Below are 27,237 nucleotides of genomic sequence, written 5' to 3' on the forward strand. Positions count from 1 at the left end.
ATAATATATAGGGTTATATACATTTTTAATCCCTATAAATATGCGACTCTGCATTTTTAGTCTCTATAAAATTTTTCTTCGATAAATGGTCCTTCTAAAATTTTTATACATGTAATTTCAGTCATGCTATTTTCTAAAATTTTAAAAACTGTTTAATTAACCTTTAATTTTTAAATTTTTGAATAATTTTTTTTATATATATTTAGAATACTGTAAAATATTTATTTATCAAGTTTTAGAATTTTTTAAAACGAGAAAAATTAAATATGAATTTTTCAAATTTCAAAAAATAATGATAAAAGTAATGAAAATCTCAACTTAAAAATTAAATTTTGAGTTTCTTTTTTTTTTCCAGAAATTTTTTAAAACATTGTGAACATGTCTACAAAATAATTATTCTAAAATACACATTGGTTTGACAATAGGGACTGAAATTAGGTGCATAATAATTTTATAAGTACCATTCATTGAAGGAAATTTTTATAGGGATTAAAAATGCAGGGTTGCATATTTGTAGGGACTAAAAACTTATTTAACCCTAATATATAATAGGCAAAAATAGTAGAAATTACTCGTTATCAGTTCAGTTCATACCGCGAGAGATCCAAGTTTGGAAAGTGTGGCAACATTTCCAAAGAACGCCATTCAAATCAATAAAAAAAATCAACATTGCATGAGTATTTAACATTAGTACAATTAATTTGAAATCAAATATAAATTCTTATGGAAAAGAAAAAAAATAGATACGAGATCGTGGAATGTGATTATAGCAGAAAAATCGGAATGAATCTAGGGTTTGAAACAGAAAGATCAAGAAGAATAAGCGAGAAGAACGTATCAAAAGTAGAAGAATCAGACTAGTAGAAGAATCAGTTTTGAATGAAATGGAAAGATTCTAATTAAATCGTACAAAACTACTCAATGAGACTCAATGAGGCGGTGGTTGTTGATTATTTGTCTTGTGCATATGTGATTAATAATAGTTGAATTATTTTATTTTAACGGCACACCCGTGCAATGCACGAATTTATTTAAATAATTAATAATAAAAAGATTGTATTTGAAATATAAAAATAATAAAAGAATATTAATAATTTAAATAATTATTATAGAAAAATAATTTATCTATCTAAATAAATGAAAAAACAATTTTCTTGATGAAAGATTATTCTAGAGAGTGGCTAAAAGATAAAACCAAAAGTATTTTTGAAAAACATAGTAGAATGAAAAAAATAAAAGGATAGCAACTATACAACATAAAATTTGTGTTTGATTTTAACATTCATATTTATAAATTTAGAGAATATATTATTATAATATTCTTATTGATACTATAAAGTCATAAGGATGAAGCATGAGGTTAGATAGGTTTTATGGATAGAGTTAAAAGGTATTGCACTGGGTAAAATAGTTTTACATTGCTATTCAATAGAAAGTTATCAATTAGCCATGTTATTAAATTATTTTTTAAATAAAATAGTGGTTTAATTGAATACATGGTGGGGATTAGTTGACAGTATAAAAATATTTTACACTGTAAGTGCATCCCCCCTTTTCTCAAAGTTCCACCTTATATTATCTATGACCTTTAAATATAATATACCAATAAAATAATTATGAAAATTAAAAAAATTTGTTGAAGTAATAAATTTATTAATTAATTATATAATTTTATCTAAATGCAGTGGCTTAATAATTGCGGGAACGTGTTGCCTTTTCTAAATTACTAATTAATTAATTTAAGTAATGGGAAGAATTGAAGTAATTAATAGAATTTTTTAGGTTAGGAAGAGAGTGTAAGGAAATTTCGGAAGAATTGAAGTAATGGATTAAAAAAATTATCAGAATATTTATTTAATTTATTTAATTAAGCGGAAGAACTTAATAACAACGATGAATTAGTCTAGTTGAAAAATGAATATAGTACTTTATAACTTATCCTAGTTTACAGAGGGAGAATTTGTTAGGATAAATAATAAAACAATAAACAATAAAAAACAACGATGTTTACCAAAAAAAATTGATTAGTTGATCTCCAAAATGAAAAGAAGAAAGTATGTACTAAATCACAAACATGAAAATATCACTGATCTCCAAAATGAAAGAAGAAAGTAGGTAATCAGAAACCTAAAATTATCTAATTTGACCTCCAAAATGAAAGAAAAAAGTATCTATTATATCACAAATCTGAAACCATCATTAGCCTCCTAAATGAAAGAAGAAAATATTCATTAAATCATATTGTTCTGTTTCGTCTAATTATATAAATTACATAATAGGAAGAAAAAAATAAAACACATTCAATGAGAAAGAAAAAGAATATAGAGCAATGAAAACACTAAAAATAATAATAAACACAACAGATGTAAAATTAAAAAATAAAAATAAAGTTTTGGATCAATGACATGAACTCTCAAAGTGTGAACAATTGCAATCTTCCTATCTCTTGATCCACTAAAATTATGAAAACAAATTTGTTGTCATTATTAGAACGCAAGTAATATAAATTTTGAGTAATAAGTATATAGTTTGCTAAATATTATGGGTTACAGGAATTAAGATGAACGTAAAGTAATGGTGTAAGTTACACTATTCACACCAACCAAGTAGCATTATAACATCCCACTAAGTTTTATGGGTTTGCTCATAGAGATATTTTTTTGATTAATTTAATTAATTAATTAATTAATTTAATTGATTAAATAGGATAAAATATTATTATATTAATTAAGTATGATGAAATATTATTTTAATTTAAATAAATATTAATTAATAAAAAATTAATATGATTAATAAAAATAGAATTTGGTGGGAAATTTTATTAGAGAGGTGGGTGAGTTATAAAAATAGATACGTGGGAGAAATTAATTGTGGTGGATAATTATTTAATTAATTATATTTTAAATAAATATTAATTAATATGATTAATAAAAACAGTATTTAGTGGGAAATTTTATTGGAGAGATGGGTGGGTTATAAAATTTTGTTTTTATTAGGGTAAATTCTTTGGTACCCATGAGTTTAAGTTGGGTACCAGTATCTTTAGTACAAATTGTATTTTAATTTTAATTTATTTGAAAATAAAATAAAATAAATATATGATGTGGCATTGAATTCTACTATTTGATTGGACGAGGGTACCGGTACCCAACTAAACTCAAGGGTACCGGAGTGTTCACCATTTATTAATTGATGAAAAATGGGTGGAAAATTTTGGCGGGAAATTTTATGGGAAGAAGTTATAGGATTATAAATTTTATGGGAAGAAGTTGAAAAAAAAATTTAAATAACCAGGTTTGATAAAAAAATACGAAAAAAACCATGTTTTCGGGGTATTTACCAAAGTGTCTAGGTTTGGGATATCAGAATACTGAATGCGCCAAATGAAATGGCGTATAAGTGTAAATTTTGGGTGCATGCGCCAAATGAATTGGCATGCCCTAAAATCCAATATGTTTGCGCCAAATGGAATGGCGCATAAGTCTAGGGTTTTTGCCCTAGAAGCCAAACCATTTGGCGCCTTAGTTCTAGGGCTTTTTTTTTTTTTAATTTTTTTTTTCATTTTTTTTAATTCATTTTAGTTGAATATATTAAACTTAAAATTTTTTTTTTATTTTATTTGTTATGATATTTACAGAAATAAATTTGTAAAATATTTTTTTCGCCTTATAAATGTAATGCAGAAAACGAAAATCAAAATTGTAACATCGATTACAATATAATTTAAGAACTAAACATCGATTACAATATAATTTAAAAACTAAACATCAGTTACAATTAATTTCAGAAACGATACCAAAGATTAATGAAAAATACAACAACATGATCAATGACGTCCATCACCAAGATAGCCATCCGTTCCGCAACCTGGTCTTGTAATGACACGTTTACCGCGATCGTTGATTCCGCCGCGAATATTGACACCGCCTCTTGCCCTAGCTCTACCCCCACCCCTTCCCCTTTGTGCTTCTTGTTGGGTTTGTGTCACGGGGGCTGGTACTGGGATGTCGCGTGGATCGCTGTCTATGAATTCGTCGACGCCCCCATAATTATCCGGAAAACCGCTGTTGTAAAGTCGGCTACCCATTCCCTCAAATGTGTTTATTCGTGGTGGTGGAGTGGGGTGGGAAAAGACCTCCGGTTCATAGCATCCAGCAGCACTAGAACTACCTTGGTTAAAGCCGAATTGGTTTGTAGGTGTTGCGTAGCCGGAGGGGGCGCCATGGTGAGAGGATTCACCATGAGGACCATCGTCGGGACTAAGATGAAGGCTAGATGAACCGGGAGTTAGGTTTTGGCCGAATCCCCTTGAGGACCCAACAAATGTTGCAAATCCGAATGGTTGTGAGTGGGTCTGATATTGGTCTGAGGAAGGATGGCGGTCTTCATACCCTTGTAATGGTTGAGATTGGGATTGGAACATATTTGATTGGCGGATGTTGCGTGCGGAACGGGATGGAGTACTGAAAATATTTTGTTGTTGTTGCTGGATTTGTTGTTGTTCCTGGAGTTGTTGTTGTCGTTGCTGTTGTAGGAGTTGTTGTTGGCGGTGTTGCAGGCTTTGTTGTTGTCGCTGCTGAAGTCGTTGTTGTTGCCGGAGTGTTGTTGTTCTTGTTGTTGTTGTTGTGGTTCTTCTTCCGGTTGTTGTTGTTGTGGCAAGATGTAGTTCTGTGCACGGGGATCATTCAAATAGAATGGAGCTGCAAGAAACAGGTTAGGGGTTGTGGCTGTACGATACCAGCTCATGTACTCAGGAGAAGGTTTCATTTCATGGTCACTAACGGGGAAGTTTAGGACATACTGGCGACGGTTCTTCCACATTTGGCGATGATCGGGTGCAAAATCCTTCCAGTTTTGGTGTGTCCATTGATGGTTCACTCTTTTTAGGTGCCACACTCCCAAGTCAACAGGAGGGTCGGGTATCCGTTGACGCATCCCAAATTGAAGCATCACCCGGTCACTTTGATGCATTTCTATTATGTTGTACCGGATTAAGCAGCATTTTGTCGTCCAGATTTCTACATCCTGAGCTCTAGGCTCATACTCACACTCGAGATACGGTCGCCATATGAACTGGATGCATGAGATTTATACATTACTTCGGGAAATTTTTTTTAAGGAAAATACTTATAAAAAAGAAGAAAAGAATTAGAGATAATACTTGATGGGGTCCAAGGTGATCAATTAGCGAGCGGTACATTGTGATATTTGACCGCGGATTACGTGTGAAGTCCATTTTTTTCACACAATATCTACAACAAAAATATAATGATTTAGTTAGAATGGAGTAGAATGTGTAAGGAGAAAATGGTATACTAAAAACTTACCTCAAGGCATACGGAAAGTCCCAACTTCCGTTGTTAACCGGGGCCAGTATGGGCATCCTCCACCACCCCCACACCTGCACCAACAGGGCGCATCCATAGAATGTGCAGGACTCAGCAACCGCGTTTTTGCATAGTGACTGGTACAAGGTAGCCAGTACCGCAGACCCCCAGCTGTACAAACCTACTCTACTAAAATCCATTAGCAAACGAAGATACATAAAGTTAACCGTGTTACCCGTGCTATCCGGGAACAAAACGTTTCCAATAAGCAACAATACATAACACCTAGTTTTCTGCAGTATGGTCTCTTGGGGAGACGCATCATTCAAGTGAAAATTTTTATAATGCTCCTTTAACCTCTTGAGGTTAACACCTTGCCCCCTAGCACCAACGGCTCCTTCTATCAAGTCTATTCCAATTGCCTCTTGGCATAAGCTATTCGCCTGCATAACACAACCATTAATTGCCTTACCATCAACAGGAAGGCCGAGTAGCATATGAACATCTTCAAGGGTGATGGTGCACTCCCCTGTTGGAAGATGGAAGGTGTGTGTCTCGGGCCTCCAGCGTTCTAGCAAAGCAAGAACAAACTTGTGGTCAATAGAAGACTCGGCGATCCTGCTAATCGGACCGAAACCAGCAATGTTCAGGTATGGTATAATGCGGTCGTCCGGAGCGATGGTATGTTTACTACGAGTGCGAAAATGTTGAACGTTCTGAAAAGAGTAAGCATGCCCAAAAAAATCAGTTAGTTTATCAGGGACAGTTGCATGATTTTAAAGTAATACTAATACACTTACGAAGGTTGCGATGTTCTGGGGGGTTCCTCTGTGTGTTTCGCCCATGGTTAGGAGAGACATGGTTGAAGGCTGAAAATTCGTAAGCTGATTGCAAAAGGATTGTTCTAAGAGTAGATGAGTGATAATGGTGATGTATCTCCAGAATCCCAAGTGCTTTATATATTGATGAGGAAAAAAACGGTAACATCATGCATGCTTGACATGTCAACACAGCCATAAGTGTTTGGTGTTGCTTCTGCAGGATGTGTTGGCATGCATGCAGTCAAACTATCGGTGACAAGGCATGGTGGGATGCATGCAGCTCAGGTCTAGGTGACAGCTCGAGTAGCATGCATGCAGGAGTAGGAGGAATCCTAGCAGGAAGCTGATCAGGAATCTTATCAGAAATTTTTGCAGTCGCATGCTTGTTAACAGTAACTCCATGCTGGTTTACAGTAACTCCTGGAATCGTTTCAGAACATGCAGGTGGGACCATGTGGGACCAGGTGGGCCCCTGGGGGGTCCACACATAATACATATGCGCCAAATGATTTGGCTTATTCTCAAAAAATTCCTTCTTATGCGCCAAACCATTTGGCGACTTGCAGTTGAATTTTTTAACTAATGCCCCATTCCATTTGGCGCATTAGAAGGCACTATTTTTTTTTTCAAAATTAGGGTTTACGTGTATGCCTTGAATACGAAACCCTAATTGTGATCCAGACCTAAGGCAAGACTTCAGACCCTCTATAAATTAGGGTTTACTGTGTGCATTAGTACACACAAGCAAAAAATGAGATCTCGAATAAGGCCAGATAGCTCGCACCGGACTACAGAGCCTCCACCCCCTGTGAGGCGTTTCGACTATCAACCGGACTATCGTCGAAGGACTGGATACGTCATTTTCTCTGCCGTCAAACCTCCTATGCAGGTGTTGTTTTGGAACATTCAAACCATGGACCAGCTTAAGAGAACCCTCTTAAGGTTTTTGGACGGAGAGTGGAGTCCAGGCGAACAAATCAGATCTATCAAGAGACTTAGAACAAGGGGCGGTGTTTTTCTTGAAAGACAGCGTTGGTGGGAGACTATGGAGGACGACATTCAATGCACTCGAATGATGGAGGACAGAGAAGACATTGTCCTAACCGTTGTAATTTCCTAGATGTCGCAATTTCTTTACCCTTTAAATTACTTCTGTACCGTCCAATTAAATGCTCTGAGCATATATTAATGAAATGTTTTTTTAACATTACCAAGTTTCCTATTAGTGTTTAAGTTATTAATAATTAACAAAGTTATTTTCCTCTGTATTTCACCCCCTATAAATATAGGTATGAGTGTGTGGAGTTGAAGTACCAACTCTTTCTTCATTCTTACTGCAAACACTAAAAAATGAACTCAGTTTGGGCTGTCGTTTTTTTTGAGGAAGGTAGGCACATGCGTGTCTGCCTTAACCCCCACTGGAATTTCCAGAGAATTGTTAGAGCCATCAACACTGGGTTTCGTCAACTAGATGGTCCAACCAGAAAAGTTAAACAGATAGATTACCGTTGTCCATACATTACGTTGACGGATAATAATCCAGAAGGCACCTACATGTATTATTGGGACCGTGTGAAAGACGATGTGGACGTGGATCTAATGTTTTGGACATACAGTGGAGAGGTTAACCGAGGCGTTGAAGATCCACTTGTTCTTGCAGTGATACTTGAGTAGTTTAGATTAAGTGTTGTTTTCTTTGTTGCAACGATCGAGCGTGTACTACAAGTTTTTATTTGTTATTTTGCAATGTAATATTGTGATATACCGGTTGTTTTGGGTTGCCAAAACCGGATCGTTCAATTAAAATTAATGTGGTCGTTGTGTTAATTATGGTTTTTTGAAGATTAATTACGCTATATAAATAAATAAATAAACATATATATATATATAAATATATATATATATATATATATATATATATATATATATATATATATATCTATATATATATATATATATATATATGTATATAAATATATATATATTATGTATATATATAAATAAAAACATATACATGAATATAGAAATAAATAAATAAATAAATAAACATATATAAATATATAAATATAAATATATATATATATATATATATATATATATATATATATATATATATATATATATATATATATATATAAATATTTATTTCAGAACTAGCTGCTAGATGTAGGGCTGCATGCATGCTTTGTCTAGGGGGAATCGTTGCAGGAATCTTATCAGGAATCGTTTCAGGACATATGCAGACGCATGCTAGGGTACATGACATATATAAATAAATAAATATATATATACAAAAATAAATATTTATATATATACATAAATAATTATATAAATATAAATAAATATTGATATATATATATATATATATATATATATATATATATATATAAATAAATATATAATTATAAATAAATATTGATATATATATATACATAAATAAATAAATATATAAATGTAAATAAATATTTATATATATATATATATATATATATATATATATATATATATATATATATATATAAATATTTATTTCAGAACTAGCTGCTAGATGTAGGGCTGCATGCATGCTTTGTCTAGGGGGAATCGTTGCAGGAATCTTATCAGGAATCGTTTCAGGACATATGCAGACGCATGCTAGGGTACATGACATATATAAATAAATAAATATATATATATATACATAAATAAATATTTATATATATACATAAATAATTATATAAATATAAATAAATATTGATATATATATATATATATAAATAAATAAATATATAATTATAAATAAATATTGATATATATATATATATATATATACATAAATAAATAAATATATAAATTTAAATAAATATTTATATATATATATATATATATATTTATATTTATATATATATATATATATATATATATATATATATATATATATATATAAATATTTATTTCAGAACTAGCTGCTAGATGTAGGGCTGCATGCATGCTTTGTCTAAGGGGAATCGTTGCAGGAATCTTATCAGGAATCGTTGCAGGAATCTTATCAGGAATCTTATCAGACGCGTGATGGGGTACTTGACATAGATCAGCGTGTCTATGTGTTGGCAAGGATGTAAGAAGCACAATTTATAAGGCCACCCAATATTTTCTAAACGTTTCAGCCCACACCAACAATTTTATCCAATCTGACTTGAGCTTACAACACCCAAACACTTTCCCACACGAATCAAATCAATTAATTGAGTGCATAAAATGAAAGAAAGTAAAAAGGTATGTAAGTTCAGGTAAAAGAATAGGCTCGAATGTAATTCACATCAATCGGATAATACTCCACTAGTCTCTAAATAGAATTACTTATGGGACAATATTTTCTACTCTTGAAAATGATCAACTTAACGGGAAGTTGTCGCTTTCGCGTACTAAGAACCAAACTTACCCTCTAATTAATGTCTTTATTGTCACTTATAAAAGGTGCTTATCGCATTAAAGTAGTAAGTCTATTTTTAAGAAATTGATTTCTTAGCTTAGTAGAAATTTGGTTTAACTTGGAATATATAACTTAAAATAGGTTCATGGCTTTCACTCAATGAACCAGATTTCAAACCCACAAACGCGTCCAAAAATAATTTCAAAATCCTTTTCTAAAAGTGTTCAAGATTCCTAAGTAACTAGCTAAAATGCTTTCGCTCTTTTTGAATAGTAAAAAATTAACCAAGTTTAACTTTGAAGACTGGACGGATTTCAATCTTATCCAAAACAATTTAGTACAAAAAACTTATGTTAAAAGTTAAAACAACCCCTAAAGTAATTCTACAGATACATTATGCGGAGTATCATCGTGACGATGATCCTTACATTCTAACCTCTAAAAATTTAGCCAGACATGAAAACGGAAATAAGCATGTTAAAGTTCATTATATTAAATTTTCAATTAAAGCGAGTAAGAAAATAGTTTAAAGCTTAAAACAAGATAAATAATAAGTAAAATGAGAAAACAAACTTAAATATGAAACCTGCTCCAAACGGAGGCTTTAATCTAGTACAACTGAAAGTATACTTGACTGGAATGAAAAAGGCGGCAAGATTAAAAGTGTTTCAACCTAATATACAAATAAAAGTGTAACAACCCCTCGATGTGAACTAAGTTAGATGATGCAAATGAACACGAGCACTCCTATTTATAGGTGAACTTCAAGGCAGAGTTTTACAGGAGTGCTCTCCAACTCCTTTTGGACGGGACGATAATTTGTAAAGACGGCGGCCTCCACCCCTGCTCGGCGCCCGCCACCTTTGAAAAAAGGTGAAATCGTGGGAACGTGGCAGTTGTGCCCTGGGTTAAAGCAGACATGTCATGGCGCCTCCTAGAGCGGCTGCCAAGCTGAACGCCATAAATACAATTTCGCTAGAAAGCTCGATTTCTTGGCCTTTTAGCTTCGTTTCTTCAAGGAGAGGTCCAAATGATCATGGTACCTGAAAGTAAGATAAAAACAAGCATAACACAAGAAAATAATACTAAAAACTATAAGAAACATGTGCAATTTAAGTCAAATACATAGCGCGTTTCAATGTTTTCAAATTCTCCCACACTTAAATCTTTGCTTGTCCTAAAGCAAAACTCTTAGTAGTAAATGAAAGAGAAACAATGTTCACAAGATTTGAGTAAAAAGGGCTTCTAAGTTCAAGTAAGGATGTGCTGATAGGTACTAACTAATCGAACTAAGGATATCATGCTAACACTTTCTGCACAAAATGAGGGCATAAACTCCATTCCTATACAAACTAATCCATGTTAGTCCACTATGCCTAAGCTTCTTTTTGGTAAGGTCTTTTTTCATTCATGCACAATCACATTAAGTCTGTTATCCGTACATACTCGTAGTAAGGTGACCGGTTAGTGACTCTGATCTCCACCATGGGGCTTTGGTACAAAAATTGGTGTAACCCTTTTATTTACCCATTTTTTTATAAGACTATGCTTATATTAAGCAAGACATGGTCGAACCTAGAGCTCTGAGATGCATGTTCATGGGATACCCTGAAGGAGTCAAAGCTTATAGGCTATGGTGCCTAGAGCCAGGTCACAGGAGGTGTATCATCAGTCGAGATGTAGTTTTTAATGAGGTTGAGATGAATTTCAAGAAAACTAATGACATTGATCGTAGTGTAGAGATATCTGAAGAAGAGCTGTAACAAGAAAAGATTCAGTTGAGGTAGAGGATATTGATGCTAAATTGCGTATTCCAGACCAGGTCAAAGAAGAAGCACACGATGCTGAAGATACTGAGAAAGTTGAGGAAATTTTTGATGACTACCTGTTGACAAGAGATAGGCAGAGAAGAGTCATTAATCCACCTTAGAGACTTAGGTATGCAGATCCCATAGCTTATGCCTTAATCTCTGCAAGTGAGGTTTTAGATTAAGAACCTATATACTATAAGGAAGTTATGAGGAGTCGAAATAAGATTTAATGACTGAAGGCCATGGATGATGAATTGCAATCTCTTCATGATAACCACACTTGAGAACTGATCAAGAAACCTGCTGAAGCCAGGTTAGTCAGCTTTAAGTGGATTTTCAAAGTTAAGGAAGAAATCAAAGGAGTGACGTTGAAGATATACAAGGCAAGATTGGTCGGAAGGGGTTTCACTGAGAAAGAAGGTGTCGACTTCAATGGTGTGTTCTCTACTGTTGTGAATCACATGTCCATTAGAATGTTACTTGCCATGATGGCACAATTCGACTTAGAACTGGAACAAATGGATGTGAAGACTGCTTTCTTATATGGAGATCTAGATGAAACAATCCTGATGAGGCAACCTGAAGGATATGCTTAAAAGGGAAAGGAAGATTATGTGCGTAAGTTGAATAGATCTTTATATGGACTAAAACAATCTCCTCGACAGTGGAATATGAGATTTGATAAGTTCATGGCACACATAGGTTTCATTAGAAGTCAGTTCGACCAATGTGTTTACTTCAGATTTTGACTTGGAAATTCACTTGTTATTTTCTTGCTTTATGTGGATGATATTTTAATAGAAAATAACATTGTCAAGGAGGTAATGAAGGTGAAGGCTGAACTAAATAAGGAGTTCGACATGAAGGACCTGGGAGCTGCATCCATAATTCTTGGGATTGACATCTGCAGAGATAGAAAGAAGTCGAGATTATATTTATATCAAGAGACATACCTGGAAAAGATTCAAAAAAAATTTGGTTTGTCTAATTCAAAGCTTGTTGTAACACCGACTAATCCTCAGTTCAAGCTGAGTACGACTCAATGTCCTAGTATTTAGGTCGAAAGAGCTTATATGAATAACATCCTTTATGCTAATATTGTAAGTTCTTTGATGTATGTTATGGTCTCTACTAGAGCCGACGTAACATATGCAATAAGTCTTGTAAGCAAGTACATGGCGAATCCAAGAAAGGATCGCTAGCAAGCATAATGGATTCTAAGGTACGGTCTCTTAACAAAGTCCTAATTTATCGTGGAGCTTGTGGTGAAGATAATAAAGTAGTAATTGGAGGGTATGTCGACTCTGATTATGCAGGTTGTATGGATTCCAGGAAACTTATTTATAGATATGTGTTCACTATGTTTGACAAAACAATCAGCTGGAAAGCGACACTTCAAAAGGTTGTTGCCTTATCAACCATTGAAGCAGAATATATCGCCCTCACTGAAGCTGTGAAAGAAGCATTGTGGCTTGAAAGGTTTGCTAAGGAGCTAAAACTTCAAGGTCAAGTTATCACTATTAAATGTGATAGTCAACGTGTTATACACATGTTGAAGAATTCAGTCTATCATGAGCGAACCAAGCACATCAATGCGAGGTTGCATTTTGTTAGAGGGGTAATCGAGCGTGGATAAGTCCAAGTGCTGAAGGTTTCGATAGATCACAATGCTGTTGATATGATCACCAAGACATTGCCAAGTTGTAAGTTTTTCCACTGTGTGTAATTGATAAATCTGCATGAAGAAAGCTAGTTTTTTCCTTGATGGTTATATAGTTTATGCCAACGTGGAGATTTGTGAGATATTGGATTAAACTCTAGTATGGTCGAAGGGTGATTTATTGGTTCGACAATTCGACAAAATCTTAGCATGTCGTCGAAGTCTATTTAGATGCTTTAGTCGAAGTCGAAGTATGCTAGGATTGTTAGCATGTTGTTGAAGTCTGTTTACATGCTTTAGTTGAAATCGAAATATGCTAGGATTGTTAGCATTGCCGAATTGAGTCTGTTTGTTATGCCCAATTGTTTAAGTTAGTTTGTTCCTTAAGTTAGCTTGTGTAATGAGTTTGTATGTTAAAACTCATTAGTTTAGTGTGTTAGTTTTCTTATAAATAACATACTAGTCTCTCATCATTGCATATAACATAGGTACTAAGAAACCATAAGATCTACAATCGGCCCACCAAGTTCCACATGGCAAGCCAATAGTACATGTTATGATTAAGTAGCAAATACACATACATAATTTAGTTAATGACTTTAGACATTAAAAAAAAATTAGGATCGTACTAATAAATAAGACAAGTTTTATTTAATGTGTAATGATCTTAATGACGACTTAGATGTAAGGTAATTTTAATGAACCATTATATATTTTGAAAATTTCTTTGCCAACCTCCCTACCTTCTAGTCAACCTCTGGTGAAAACCCCATACTACCTCTGACTTCGGAAATGCACTTCTGAAATGCAAGAAAAAGGTGTTTTCGGAGATGCATCTCCGAAAGCGCCTTTTTTTTTTATAAAATTGTCTTATTTCGGAAGTTCATTTCAGAGATGCATCTGGTTCAGGATCTAGGAGTCGGTTGGCTCGGGCATCTTCTTCCCGCCAGCGAGAGGAGGAGGAGGAGGAGGAGGTGGCGGCAGTGACTTACCACGAGCCGGAGGGGGTACCGGAGGTTGACCCTCCAGCCGAGGAGGATGATGAGCAGGAGGACGTCTATCCGGGAGGGCCCTTTGACACCTCCGTGCTGATTAGCTACCACGATCACGTCGCTCGGCGTATCTGGGAGGGAGAGGTATTTTTTATAATTTAACCGTTTAATTGTCACCATTTTTTATAATTTAACCGTTTATTTGTCGCTTATTTAATATATGTTGCTTATTTGTTTTTTTTGTAACAGGAGCGAGAGCCGTTGAAAATGGTGAACCACGCCCGGAAGATTTTCAGTCTGTTTAAACCAGCAGCTGATGGGTTAACGACCATGTGCGAGGTTCAGGGCTTAGCGGGCTCTGCATGACGGGGTACACCACCATCAGCACCGGCATGGAGGGGGCATTTGTGGAGCGCTGGCACAAGGAGACGTCCTCTTTCCACTTGCCGGTTGGAGAGATGACGATCACCTTGCATGACGTGCAGTATCTTCTCCACCTGCCGATTAGGGGGCCGCTGTTGACCCACTCCAAGATCTAGAGGGTCGAGGCCATTGAGTGGATGACGCTCTATTTGGGCATGGAGCACGAGGTTGCTCACTTTGAGTGCGCCACGACATCTGGGCCTCATGTCCGGTTCACCACACTAAGCACTTATTTTGAGCACCACCTGGACGCGGCTGCCGAGGCTGAGGGTGAGGGTGACGAGCTATTCACACAGTATCACCGCGGCTGCGCTCTCCGGTGCTGGTACATGCATGTGGTAGGCGCTGCATGCTTTGTGGACAAGAGTTCCAGGTACGTCGATGTGACCTACCTCCGCTACTTCATGGACCTGGATACCGTTCACCAGTGGAACTGGGGGGCAGCTACTCTGGCATACCTCTACCAGAAGCTGAATGAGGCCTCCAACTGGAGGACGAGGCAGTTGGTCGGATCCTGCACACTACTTACGGTACGTTTTATTTTAACACATTAACGTATTTATTTATTTATTTATTTATGTTTCGTATTTATTTTTAATACATTATCGTGTTTCTGTTTCAGAGCTGGATCATCTCCTACTTCTCCCGCATCCACGGCTTTCACATCGATCCTGCATACGTGGACGCCATGCCCAGGGCCGCCAGATACGCTCTCCAGAGGGGGAACGATGCGGTGGGACCATACCGTTTGTACTTGGACCGCACGATGCACGACGACGTCACCTGGAGGCCGTTCGTCGACTACGCTCAGATTGTCCCCTTTGACGGCATTGCTCTATATTCAGGCTGGTTGGCATGCGGGACCGGCATCATGGTCCGGTATCTCCCTGAGCGGTGCATGCGTCAGTTCGGATTCGTGCAGCGGATACCCAGGTCACCCTTTGAGGCTGCTCCCGACATAGTGACCCGAGTGCAGCTCACTGCCATATGGGAGGACTTGCAGCATCATGTGGTACCGCAGGAGTACCGTCTCACTCGGGTCACACAGGACTGGCACAGTGAGGAGGGGTACGTCACATGGTTCTACCGGGTGTCCCATCCTCTGCTGAGACCCGACGTTCCCGGCGCTCCTAGGCCAGCACATGAGGAGATCCTGGAGAACCAGCAGGCCGAGGATGACCACGCCATTGATCTCATGCCGATCTGCCAGCGGATAGAGATGCTTGGGCTGGACGCGTTGGATCGAGGTATCGTTGATCAGGGCGGTCCAGAGGCAGTCACCGTGATGGAGATGATCGTCACTGATGCGGGCCGTGCGGCGGGGTACAGGCGGCAGAGGAGGGCCCAGGGTGAGAGGGTTAGGCATACCCAGTAGTGGTCGGGTTTATTTATTTTTTGATTTCGGATTGTATCTTTCGCACAGTATTATTATTATTTTCGGATTGTATATATTATTTGGATTTGATTTATCATATTAGTATTTTCAGTTTATCTGTTGCTTATTTTATTTGGCGTTTGCGTTTAATTAAAATGCGAGACTGTTAAGAAAAAGCATAAAAAAAAAACACAGTTTCTGCATAATTCGGAAGTTCATTTCCGAAGACACCCCCCATGAGGTGTTTTCGGAAGTTCATCTCCGAAGACACCCCCCATGAGGTGTTTTCGGAGATGCACTTCCGAATTGTGGAAATTTTTTTAAAAAAAAAGCGCTTCGGAAATTCATTTCCGAAGCAGGAGTATTTTAGGATTTTCGCTGGGGGTGACCCCCATAGGGAGGTGGCTAAAGAAATTTTCTATATTTTTACGTTGTTAAAAACACTATAAGGTTTAGTCTTGATCAAATATGACATGACACAAATATTAGATGAAATTATTGTCTAATAATCTTGCAAAAACTTGATTCACACTCATTTCTTGTTGCAAATATTTTTTTGCTGTATGGGAATTTATGACATGTTACTCAATTACTTTATCTTTTTAACTCATGATTTACTTTATTATTTTGAATGATTAATGAAATGTTTAAACACAATCCGATGTCGGGGTTGTTAACTTAAACTTTCATTTATTCATCTAACTTAGTAAATTAATTTATTAGAGTATTTAATTAATATTTATTAGATGATCCAAACTTGCACCTTAGAGCATTTTTAGAGGAAATTAGCAACTTCAAAACTCGTAGGCACAAATTTGATAAGCATGATACTGCTCATACTAATACAAAACCATATTTAGAGTTAAAAAGGTTCACATGTATGTCTAAAACAGTTTTTCAACCTTTTAAATAATATTTATAGCATCAATGTATTGAGAATTCTTATAAAATAAATAGATGATGAAATGTTACTAAAATGAGTTTGTTTTTAGTGTGTTTTTGTTGGAACTTGGAATGATGATAACTTGGAGGAAGAGTTGGAAATATTTATTGACATTAAATGAGCAATAAATGAACACAAGTAAGAGCTAATATGAAGATGAATTTGAAAAGATTCATTTATAAGTTCCACATTGGATGGAACACAAATATTAGTAGTGTATATATATTCCAACTTGGACAATTGTTGTTGGGCCCAAGGACACCTACAATTTTATAAAGGAGTGAGGACACACCAATGTGCCAAGAAGACACACGCGCGCGCCGCGCCGTCCGTCCGCGCCGGCTCGGCTCGGTTCGGTTCGGTCTACATGAATTAATTTTTTGGAACCCAAATTAATGGAAATTAATTATCATTGAATAATTAATTAATTCGGTAAAAATTAAATGATATTAAATATTTAAATATGGAATTAATTAATATTTAATATTAATTAATATTTAATATTAATTATCATATCTACCTCATGAAAAAACACTTCATTTAATCATATTTTCTCCAGATGGAGTAAACTTTCTATCTCATTCAACTTCCCATGCCACTAGGTTACTTAGTTCTTACACATAATTATCAGCAAAAAAAAGTAATTTACAAAACTGTGACAATAAAGGTTTTAGTAAAGTCCAATTTTTTCAGTAATAATCTAATATTAAAGCTAGATTCACATTGCTTCTGCTCTTCTTTTGTAGGTTAGCAAAAAAGAAATTCACTTTATTTACATCTTGTTTCTATTCTTTTGTCAAACTTCAAGGTACAGTTCTGATTTGTGAACTGCAAATTAACAGATTGCGGAAGAGCAATATGCACAGAGAAAATTCAATGGCTTAATCAAGACGTGGCGCTTACTTGAACATATTCGCGTGTTCACTAACAGTACCGCCAGAAAGCTTTTGAATTATCTGCCATAACCGCTTGCTTCTTACGGTTCTTAGAGGACCCGAATATGAATGTCTTCTAAATGATCCAGATACTTGCCTTCCAAATCTTGCTGACGAGCTGAATATCTCTGATGCTGACAATCCGTTTTCGATATCAACTCCGAAGTCATAGTTACCCGCTGCGAAATGGCTTTGGAAATTATTGGATTGTTGTTCAGAAGCAGCATTGAAATCTGAAGATAAATCGTCTTTGCTAGAACTTGTTGAACCTGTCTCTTTTGCTTCATCACATTCATTACACACGAGTTTTAAAGCCTGAACAACCTCGCCCATGAAAGGACGATCTGAAACCTCTGGTTGTACACACATTGAAGCGATGGCCGCAACTTTAGCCACACTATCAAAAGGAACATTGGTTCCTAGAGATGGATCGATTATTGCTTCAAGTCCTTCTCTACTTGTTAGAAGGGGACGGGCCCATGCAACGAGATTCTCTTGACCAGGCGGTTGTGAAAAGTCCACTGGTTTTCTTCCTGTCAAAAGCTCAAGAAGAACAACACCATAGCTGTATACGTCACTCTTCACGAGAAGATGCCCGGTCATTGCGTACTCGGGAGCCACATATCTGAATACAATTTTTTTACAAAAGTGAACAAAGGGAGCATTACAACCGTAAGAATAAAAAAGGAATTAAGATAACTTCCCAATGACTACAGGCACAAAGATTGTGTAAGAAAACTGTACCCGAAAGTTCCCATGACACGTGTAGATATGTGCCTGTTATCCTCATCAGCTGCCGTTCGAGCCAATCCAAAATCAGATACTTTTGGTGTAAAATCATTTTCCAGCAATATATTGCTAGATTTGAAATCCCTATGTATGACATGTGGACTTGAATCTTCATGCAAATAAGCAAGACCACGAGCAGCACCAAGTGCTATCTTTATCCGAGTACTCCAATCAAGCGGGCTTTTTTCCCTGTCAACTCCTGCCAGTAAACCAAATATAAGAAAAGAGTTTAATATTGATACATTCGTCAGTGTAAAAAATTGTACACTCTCAATAAACCACGACGATTACTCATACACGTGGGACTCTGACTTTAGTAATAATGAATAAAGTTAAACGTATGCTGATTGATAGTGTAAAAAATCTTTACACCGATAGTGTATATGAATTAAACCCATAAGAAAATCTTTATATTGAAGAAATAAACAATTGACATGGCACATGAGGCTGAAGCAAGTAAGCAAATTTAAGTACCATGTAAATGGGATTCCACACTGCCATTTGGAATGAGTTCGTAAACCAGACAGCGGGAGGTGAGTTCTGTACATATACCAATCAGCTTTACCAAATTTCTATGGTGAAGGCGGCTAAGCATCTCAACTTCTGATAAGAATTCACGATCTCCATGATGATCCTCCCTCTTTAGAACTTTGACTGCTACTTTTGAACCATCTTCAAGGTCACATCTATAAACAAGACCAAAACCTCCTTCTCCAAGTATTCTAGAAGGGTGAAAATTATCAGTTGCTTTCTCTATTTCGTTCATACTGAAAGTCTTAGCAGACCCTGCATAAGCAGCAATGCTAGACCGAAATGAAGTTGAAGCGGAAGTAACTGCACCTCCAACTGATGGCCCAGCAGCACCTGTGAACCACATGTTTGTTTCTTCATAAAAAAAAGGATGATAAATGATAAACCAATCAAATCCACACTATAATGTTCATTTTATGATTTACCATGACAAGATTCACTAATAGGGTAAGGAAGGTCTGAAATAGTCTTATTTTTAATATAGTATTATTCTAACAACGTAAAATGCACTAAATTACCATATTATACTAGCTCTGTCCCTTTTTATAAACACTTCACAATTTTCACAAATACAGAGAATAATATGAAGTATATTAAAGTGTCAATTTTGTTTATAAATTTTTCTAAAATACCCTTTAGTATAACAATATGTTTAACTTTGACTTTGACTTTTCATCTTACAAGACACTTAGTAAACTAATTTTGAGTATATTTGAAAATAAATAGATAAGTGTGTCTAGTAATTTGAAATGAGACTTGTATTGAAAACAAATTTTATTCCCAGATGCGGTAGTAATACATTACCCCTTGAGTTACCTGATGCTTTGGCAAGAGTCGGCGGAAAACCCCGTGGGGTTGATGTTGGTTGAGATTCAGGCACATGATCTCGGAATTTGAATAAGGCGAAAACAGCAGCAGAGCATAAAACAATTGCTAGAAAAGCTGAAAGGGCAATAATAGCTATAATGCCCTTGCTAAGTCCACTGTTATGCTGCTTCTTTTGTATGTCAACCCCAAGAGGCTTTATTGTCCTGCCATTATTGCCATTATTTGAATATGGACCACCATCTATCATGTTAACGCTTGAAGGTGGTAATGGAGGAGATGGAGGTAAACCTACATATTTAGAGGACCCGGTGAATTTTTATCCAAAAAAGTTATGAAGAAAGCACAAAGAAAAATGAGAATTTACATAGACATACCTGGATAGCTTATATATAACACTTCATAATCTCCAAAGTAAGAAGCTTTTATAACAACTTGTTTATGCCAAAACCTCTCAGCAGTTATAAAGGCCGTAGTGTTGTCAAATTGTTCCCCAAGTGGTACAAAATCGATGAGAGCATCGGTTTTATCTGGCTGCTCAGTTGCTGCGTTGGCCCCCATAATTCGAACTTGACTTTGTTTCATGAAAACCCCGCTGGCTAGTTCAGAAGCAAGCTCCGAAACCAAAGGGAAGAAGGTATACAGAGGAACACTGAGGCGAAGGCCAACTCTCATTGGCCAGACACACATGCAGGGCACCCCGGGTGGAGAATTCGCATAAGGCTCCGAGCAAATATATGATATACAATCTAATGAATGAAAGTATAAACTTCAGTATGATGAATCATACAATCATAAAATACATCTTTATATATTCAATGTGTTTGATCTCGAATGTGAGAACTTCTTGGTCTACACTCTTTCTCTTATATATATTGTACTGTTATGTAAAAAAATTGTATCAACTAATTTCTCAAAAAAAAAAAAAGAAATATTCAAGCGTGCTAACCTTCATTGGGAGGTGGGGGTGGTAATGCTTGAACCCGAGGCAATACTGGCTTCTTAGGGCTCTTCGAAAAAGGCCGTGAAGGAGATACTGCAGGAGGATGAAATGGAACTTGCAACAAACACAATGCATAGATGAAAACAAATAAGTAGATGAAACCTGGCTCACTGGTGATTGAATAAAAAGAAAAGTTTAAATTAAAGTATTTGTAGTAGGTATGGAATTGCAACTTTTCTTACTTTTGGTTGAATGAGGGGAAATCTTGAATGATGGAGAAGGAGCAGGTGAAACCTGGCTCACTGGTGATTGAATAGGAAAGGTAAATGGAGAATCTGCAAAACCTATAACAAAGAAAATCTTCAGTTATCAAACACTTTACTTATCAATTTCATAGAAGAAACATCTTCAAAGTTCACAATGCACCTGTGTTCATTGGTGGTGGAGCATAATGTCTCCGTCTACTTGTTGGAAGAAATGAGGGAGGAATTGGTTGATCTATATAAAATAATCAAACAATAAATAATATATATTCCATTCCAGTGAAAAAAAAGAAGCTTAAATTGTAACATGATTCAATGAATTAGCTAAGAACCAAACCTTGGTGTTTTGAAGTGGGAGAAGAAACAAAATATGATGATGCAGGAGCTGGACTGGTTATCGTGTTCCGTGTAGGCTGATGCTTATAAACTGCGGTAGAAGGTGAAGGTGCAGGAGAATGATCTTCTTTATTGAAAGGAGATTTAGGAGGTGAAATCAGTGGCTCAGGAGCATGATGTGATGGCCTTGCTTTATGTTCAGGAGCTACAGATGAAAATAAAACTAAATAAATTAACTGCATGAATAAGTGTAGATATAGATTACATTAGTATGTTTTTTTTGCGATAGTATTAATATTTACATTTCTTATTGACAGGGCTTTTCATCAGATAAAACTTAGGGTTTTGGATGGTCAAGTATTGAACATGATAAAAAATAATGGTTGTGCATATGATCATTTTAAAATGTAAACCCTGAATTTCCAACAGATTTCAAGCCTGATGTCAATTTTCGTAAATTATCTTCATAATCATTGGGTATTAAATTAAAACCATCATGATTAATTTTATGCTGTTTTTATGTCATATCATAGCTCTGGCTTGCAGTTGTTTGACAAAATGCATAACTGAAAAGGGAAAGGATTGAGTTAGTAATTGATTTGTGCATTTTGAATCAATGTTTCTTAAAAATTATGTTTTTGTTGCTTAATGTTATTAGATTTTGTATTTGAGCATTTTGTAAGAGTGATACAATGGTTAAACATATGAAAATTGATGTACTTGGGCATCTTGGTTTAAAATTTTTCCTTCATGGCTAGAGTACTCTCCGACTATTGGTGTTGCTTTTAGTTTGCTTTAAAAGAACAAAGGGCAGCACTCTAATTCTGGGCGCATCTTTTTATTTATTTTTATTTTTATATATTTTGTTTTTATTTGTGTTGATGTTATTTTGAATCTTTGATAAAATTATATACAATCGTAATATAATATTTTAGTTAGTGCTTGCCGCACCCCTAACATTTTGAGTAAGCTTCGCCACTTCTTATGGAGGATGAGTTCATGAGTTCAATCTAGCCATCTCCTTTAATCTTGTGTAAAAGATATAAAACCATATTGGTCCTCATCCTAGTTAAGGATATGCCTCTCATGTAAAGTAGTTTAATGTTACCATATGTACCTTGAACAGGGGAATGAGCTGAAGTTGGTGGAGACTTCGGTGTTTTATACAAAGGCGCAGAAACAGGTTCTCCACCGTTTTTGAAGTTTCTGGAAGGTGTTAATGAGGGAGAGATGACAGGTGCTGCATAGTGCATACATAATTAGGATTTTAAGGAATGATTGTGCAATTGTATTAATAACTAACAAGAAATTATATCGATCGGATGCAAATTTTGAACACTCTAAAATGGTAAGATACAAATCCTTTCACAAAATTTGCACCTGGTAGTTCAGATGGAGATGCTGCAGGTATGACATGGTGGACCAATGGTGGATCTACTGGAAATGTACTTGTTGGTGATGTAGCTACTGCTGCAAGGGTACAATAAAGAGATAACAATGAGACAAATACGCATAAAAAATATGATAAAATTAAAATCAGATATTATATCCTTCTCCCTTCTTTCATAAAATAAAGTAATAAGGTTAACCAGGTGAAGTAGCAACTTTAAAACCATAAAGCTGGATTTTAGAGATGAGTTGAGAAGACTATGCAACATACGTGGCATTATTGGCTCTGGTGTATGAATGTGTCCCTTATGTACAGTTCTATTATGAATATTAGGTGGAAAACTTCCATGAGTTGGTTGGCTGACTGGTGAACTTTTTGGAAAACTTGTAGGCGGTTCTGCAACCGGGGCTGTTCAAAATGACATAAAAAGCCTGTTTAGGGTCAATATCAATGGCATATTAAAAACTAATGAGGGAAAAAAGTTACAACCATCAATTAGGATTACCCTGTGAAACTGGCTCCAATGTGTGACTGATACTGGAGTTTCTTTTATGGACAGTTGGAGGCAAGCTTCCAGGTTCAGTTGGTTGATTCACTGGCGAATATTTCGGTAAATTGAATACAGGAGCTGTGTCTAAATTGCATTAAAAAAGAATTTTTTTTGTCAATATCAAATGGATGTTGGAGAAGAAAAAAGGAAATTTCAGAAGACAACATTTTAACTTTTATCACATGCCTGGTGAAATTGTTTCTCGAGGGTGACCTTTATTTGTAGGTGTACCCTCTCTGTGAGAATTAGGAGGAAAACTTCCATTAGCAGTTGAAGGGCTTAGTGGTGAAGTTTTGGGCACATCGGTAGAAGGTGTTGCAACTGGGGCTGCTCCAACATTTCAATAGAAGAGCATATTTTTGAGTCAATAACAAATGGAAGGTGGAGATGATGAAATACAAAACAACTCTGAAAGAATTTTAATTCAGTAAACAGTCACTTTAACCTTTAAAGTGTAAGACGCTGTTACTATAGTCCCTAAATGTGTTGAAATAGCAAAATCATCCCTAAGGTTGTCTTTTGGTAGCAACTATATGAGTCAAAGTGACTAATAGAAGATACATCTGAGGACTAACCTAAATAACGAAAGACACTCAAGAACCAAACTGACTAGCCAAAGACGCATTTGTGTATGTTGTTGTAATTTGGACATGTTCAGAGATTAATGCAACAGCGCCTCACACATTTATGGACCAAAATGACTCTTCACTCCATTATAATTACATGACAAAATTTTAATCACACACCTTGTGAAACTGGCTCTAGGTTGTGACTCTTACTTTCATTCCTCCTATCAACCGTAGGAGGAAAACTTCCATGCACAATTGGTTGGCTGATAGGTGAAGTAACAGGCAAATTTCCAGAAGGTGTTGCAGAAGGAGCTGTTCAAGTAGCAATAGAAGAGCAGGTCTTGGTCAATATCAGTATGAAGGTTCCCCGAATAAAACAAAATTTTCAGTCATGTACCTGGAGCAATTGGTGTGGATACAGGAGGCCTGACAATAGGTGCTTTCACTCGAGGTGAAATTGGTTGCATCAATGGTGGCAAATTCCTTTCAACAGTTGATGGTGCAGGAACAGCCTTATATGCTGGCGATAACGATTTGATGTTTGGACTAGGACTAGGCGATATGGATGATTCAATTCCTTTAATCTTCGGAGAAGTTGGAGCTGATGTATTAGGTGGTAACGCAACTGGAGGTTGCAAGAAAGAACCTGGATGATGAAAACCCAAATTTTGTCAGATGATCCGGGCCTAACAGATGTTCAGATAAAAGAAACATTTGAGGACCAAATTAACTATCAAAAAAGAATGAGTGTTTTTGTAATTTTGATACATTTAGTAACTATTGTGACATCGTCTTACACATTTAAGAACCAAAATGTATCTTTACTCATTTTAATCACATACCTGGTGAAACTGGCTCTAAATTGTGACTCTTGCTTTCATTTCTCTTATCAATCTTAGGAGGCAAGCTTCCATGTTCAATTGGTTGACTGATAGGTGAAGTTTTTGGCAAAATTTCAGGAGGTATTGCAACAAGAGCTGTTCAAGAAGCAACAGAAGAGAAGAATCTTGCTCAGTATCAGTATGAAGGTTCCTCTTCCTCCAAAAAAACAAACTTTTACAGTCATGTACCTGGAGCAATTGGTGTAGATATAGGAGGACTAACAGTAGGTGCTTTCCGTTGAGGTGGAATTGGCTGTATGGATGGTGGAAAATTCCTTTCAGCAGTTGATGGTGCTGGAACAACCTTATATTGTGGAGATAAAGATTTGGTGCTTGGACTAGGACTAGGTGACATGGATGATTCAATTCCTTTAATCTTCTGAGGAGTTGGCGCTAATATAGACGGTGGTAATGCAACTGGAGGTTGTACAAAAGACCCTGGATGACGAAAAAGCCAAAACCCGATTTTTTTGTCAGAATGATCCAGTTGTAAATGACATATATTTTGAAATTATTGTAGTCGCCCAATGATGAGGCCCATTCGGTATAGAGTAGTCTATTTAATTTTAAGCATATTAGCATCTACGATACTCGACTTACAATTTGATATAATATATTCAGAAAATTATTTCTCAATTCTACAGATCCCAGTGTGGCCTAATGGACTAAGAGTTAAATTACCATTTGAGGGTAAAAGACTCGGTGCTTCACTAGGGGAAAGATCCACATGTAATGTTGCTGGAGACGGCGATATAACAGACCCTGGAAGAAAGAACAAAAGTGAATAATCAAAGTTCAAAAGCTAACAATTCAATTTCCATTCCTATTTCTAAAACATTTTCTGTTTTCATTTTCTAAACTTTGTATTCTAAAATTTCTGAAAATGCTAGATCTGTTTTCAAAAACTGCTACGGGAGAAGTATTGGATCTGCATTCTCTTATGTTTATTAATGGAAGCGAAGATCGAAACACCAACATGGGAATTAAACAGGCTCTTAGATTTTGACTAGATGTACCATGTGGATCAAAAGGGCTTGATGCATTGCTTTGCCATGACTGTCCATTATGGATAGGACCAGGTGCTTCTCCATTATGATGAACAGAAGGAAGAAATGCTGGAGATGGGGATATAACAGACCCTTAAAGAAGAAAAGGAAAAGTTACTCAAAAATTTATATCAACAAGATCAAAATCATCAAATCAAATAGCTAACACGGGATCATATCAGCAATTTCTTCAACAAAACTGAACAATATTATTGAACATTGGTGTATTGTAGTGCATTTAGATAGTTTAATTTGAAATAAAAAGAAAGGATCTATGTTGTCCAACTGAAAGGAAAATTTTGAAAAAATATAGGTTTACTAAGGATCAATTTCCACACATAGCATAGGATGATTCTTCATACCAAACAATAATAATTCAATTTCAAACTAAGCAATGAGCCAATGATGTTTAGGATCTTTTGGGTATTTGTATTATTATTATAACAATAACAACAATTAAAAACATCAATTTGTTCTAGCCTCAGCATAAAACCTGTATCATACTCTTAAACAAACTGTAACAAAATAAATTTCAACATAAATTTCTGAAGATTCAGTACCTACCTTCAGATCCTTGCATAACACAAAGCTTCACCAGAAACAGAATCAATGGAAAAACCACACCCATCTTGAAATTAATCTCAAAAGAATAACTAAGTAATAATAAATAGGTGAATAAATAAACTACAGATTTGAAAGTAGTTGATAGATAACTTGAAACAAGAACAAGCAGAGATTAAGTTGAGCAGTTTCCAGTTATAGTGACATCAAAAGCATGTGAAAGAAGGTTGTGGAAATTGCCTGAAAAGTGTTTGATGAAATGGGTGAGAGAAAAAACAAGTGTTTGTTGAGAGTATGAGCTTAGGAATTGGTAGGGACAAAATTTAGAGAGTTCCATAGAGGTAGAAAGTTGAACTCTGTTAGTGTTTTTCACTTTTAGTTGGTAATTAGATCAAGTTTAAAATTGTTTAAGAGAAATGAAAAATATGAAGTTTGTGTATTGTACAATTCAGGAACACTTGAAGGAAACTCAAGAATGGAGAAAGTGGATTAACAGACCTCTTCTCTTTCTCAAAGAGAGAGAGGCAGTTGGGATGGGGTGTGGGACAGACTGGCTCAGGAACAGAACAGAACAGAACAGTGTACTCATTTTATATATATATATATATATATATATATATATATATATATATATATATATTCGTTTTATTTCGCTCGATTTTTTTAATAATATTTGTAGATACAGACATCAACATATTTTCTTTATTTTATATTTTTACAAAACAAAATGATACTTTAAATTTTCATCCTCAACTATTCGCTCTTAGTTCTTCATGGTAAACAAATAACACTATTATTATAATAATAATTATTATAATAATAGTGTTATTTGTTTACCATGAAGAACTAAGAGC

General features: G+C 35.6%; 1 protein-coding gene across 5 annotated transcripts; it reads right to left on the reverse strand.

Annotated features, from left to right (window-relative positions):
- Nucleotides 1-17,211: 17,211 nt before the first annotated feature.
- Nucleotides 17,212-26,957, reverse strand: LOC131626489 (receptor-like serine/threonine-protein kinase ALE2). Of its 5 annotated transcripts, none has more exons than XM_058897303.1 (21): nt 26,387-26,957; nt 25,793-25,915; nt 25,458-25,538; nt 24,966-25,214; nt 24,738-24,872; nt 24,293-24,541; nt 24,073-24,207; nt 23,513-23,653; nt 23,282-23,404; nt 23,047-23,184; nt 22,767-22,856; nt 22,504-22,626; nt 21,388-21,591; nt 21,214-21,285; nt 21,030-21,131; nt 20,794-20,901; nt 20,222-20,593; nt 19,836-20,135; nt 18,963-19,352; nt 18,444-18,687; nt 17,219-18,324 (listed from the first exon to the last, which is right to left on the reverse strand). In XM_058897303.1, the coding sequence occupies exons 1-21, from the start codon at nt 26,448-26,450 to the stop codon at nt 17,664-17,666; spliced, it is 4,104 nt and encodes a 1,367-aa protein (XP_058753286.1). In that variant the 5' UTR covers nt 26,451-26,957; the 3' UTR covers nt 17,219-17,663. The 5 variants fall into 5 exon arrangements, with proteins under 5 accessions (XP_058753288.1, XP_058753286.1, XP_058753287.1 ...); XM_058897304.1 differs by having other exon boundaries at nt 17,221-18,324; nt 20,794-20,880; nt 23,282-23,410; XM_058897302.1 differs by having other exon boundaries at nt 17,225-18,324; nt 22,767-22,853; nt 23,282-23,410.
- Nucleotides 26,958-27,237: the final 280 nt, after the last annotated feature.

This window comes from Vicia villosa, unplaced genomic scaffold, assembly GCF_029867415.1.
Source record: "Vicia villosa cultivar HV-30 ecotype Madison, WI unplaced genomic scaffold, Vvil1.0 ctg.000291F_1_1, whole genome shotgun sequence".
Lineage (NCBI taxonomy): Eukaryota > Viridiplantae > Streptophyta > Magnoliopsida > Fabales > Fabaceae > Vicia > Vicia villosa.

Bases quoted from the DNA above. Each gene is read 5' to 3' on its own strand.
- LOC131626489 (XM_058897301.1), bottom strand. From the start codon at position 26,450: ATGGGTGTGGTTTTTCCATTGATTCTGTTTCTGGTGAAGCTTTGTGTT. The intron at 25,916-26,386 runs GTAGGTACTGAA...TTCTTCTTTAAG, and splicing joins TGTTATGCAAGGATCTGAAG to GGTCTGTTATATCCCCATCT. The intron at 21,132-21,213 runs GTGCATTGTGAA...TCTTTGTTATAG, and splicing joins TCCACCACCAATGAACACAG to GTTTTGCAGATTCTCCATTT.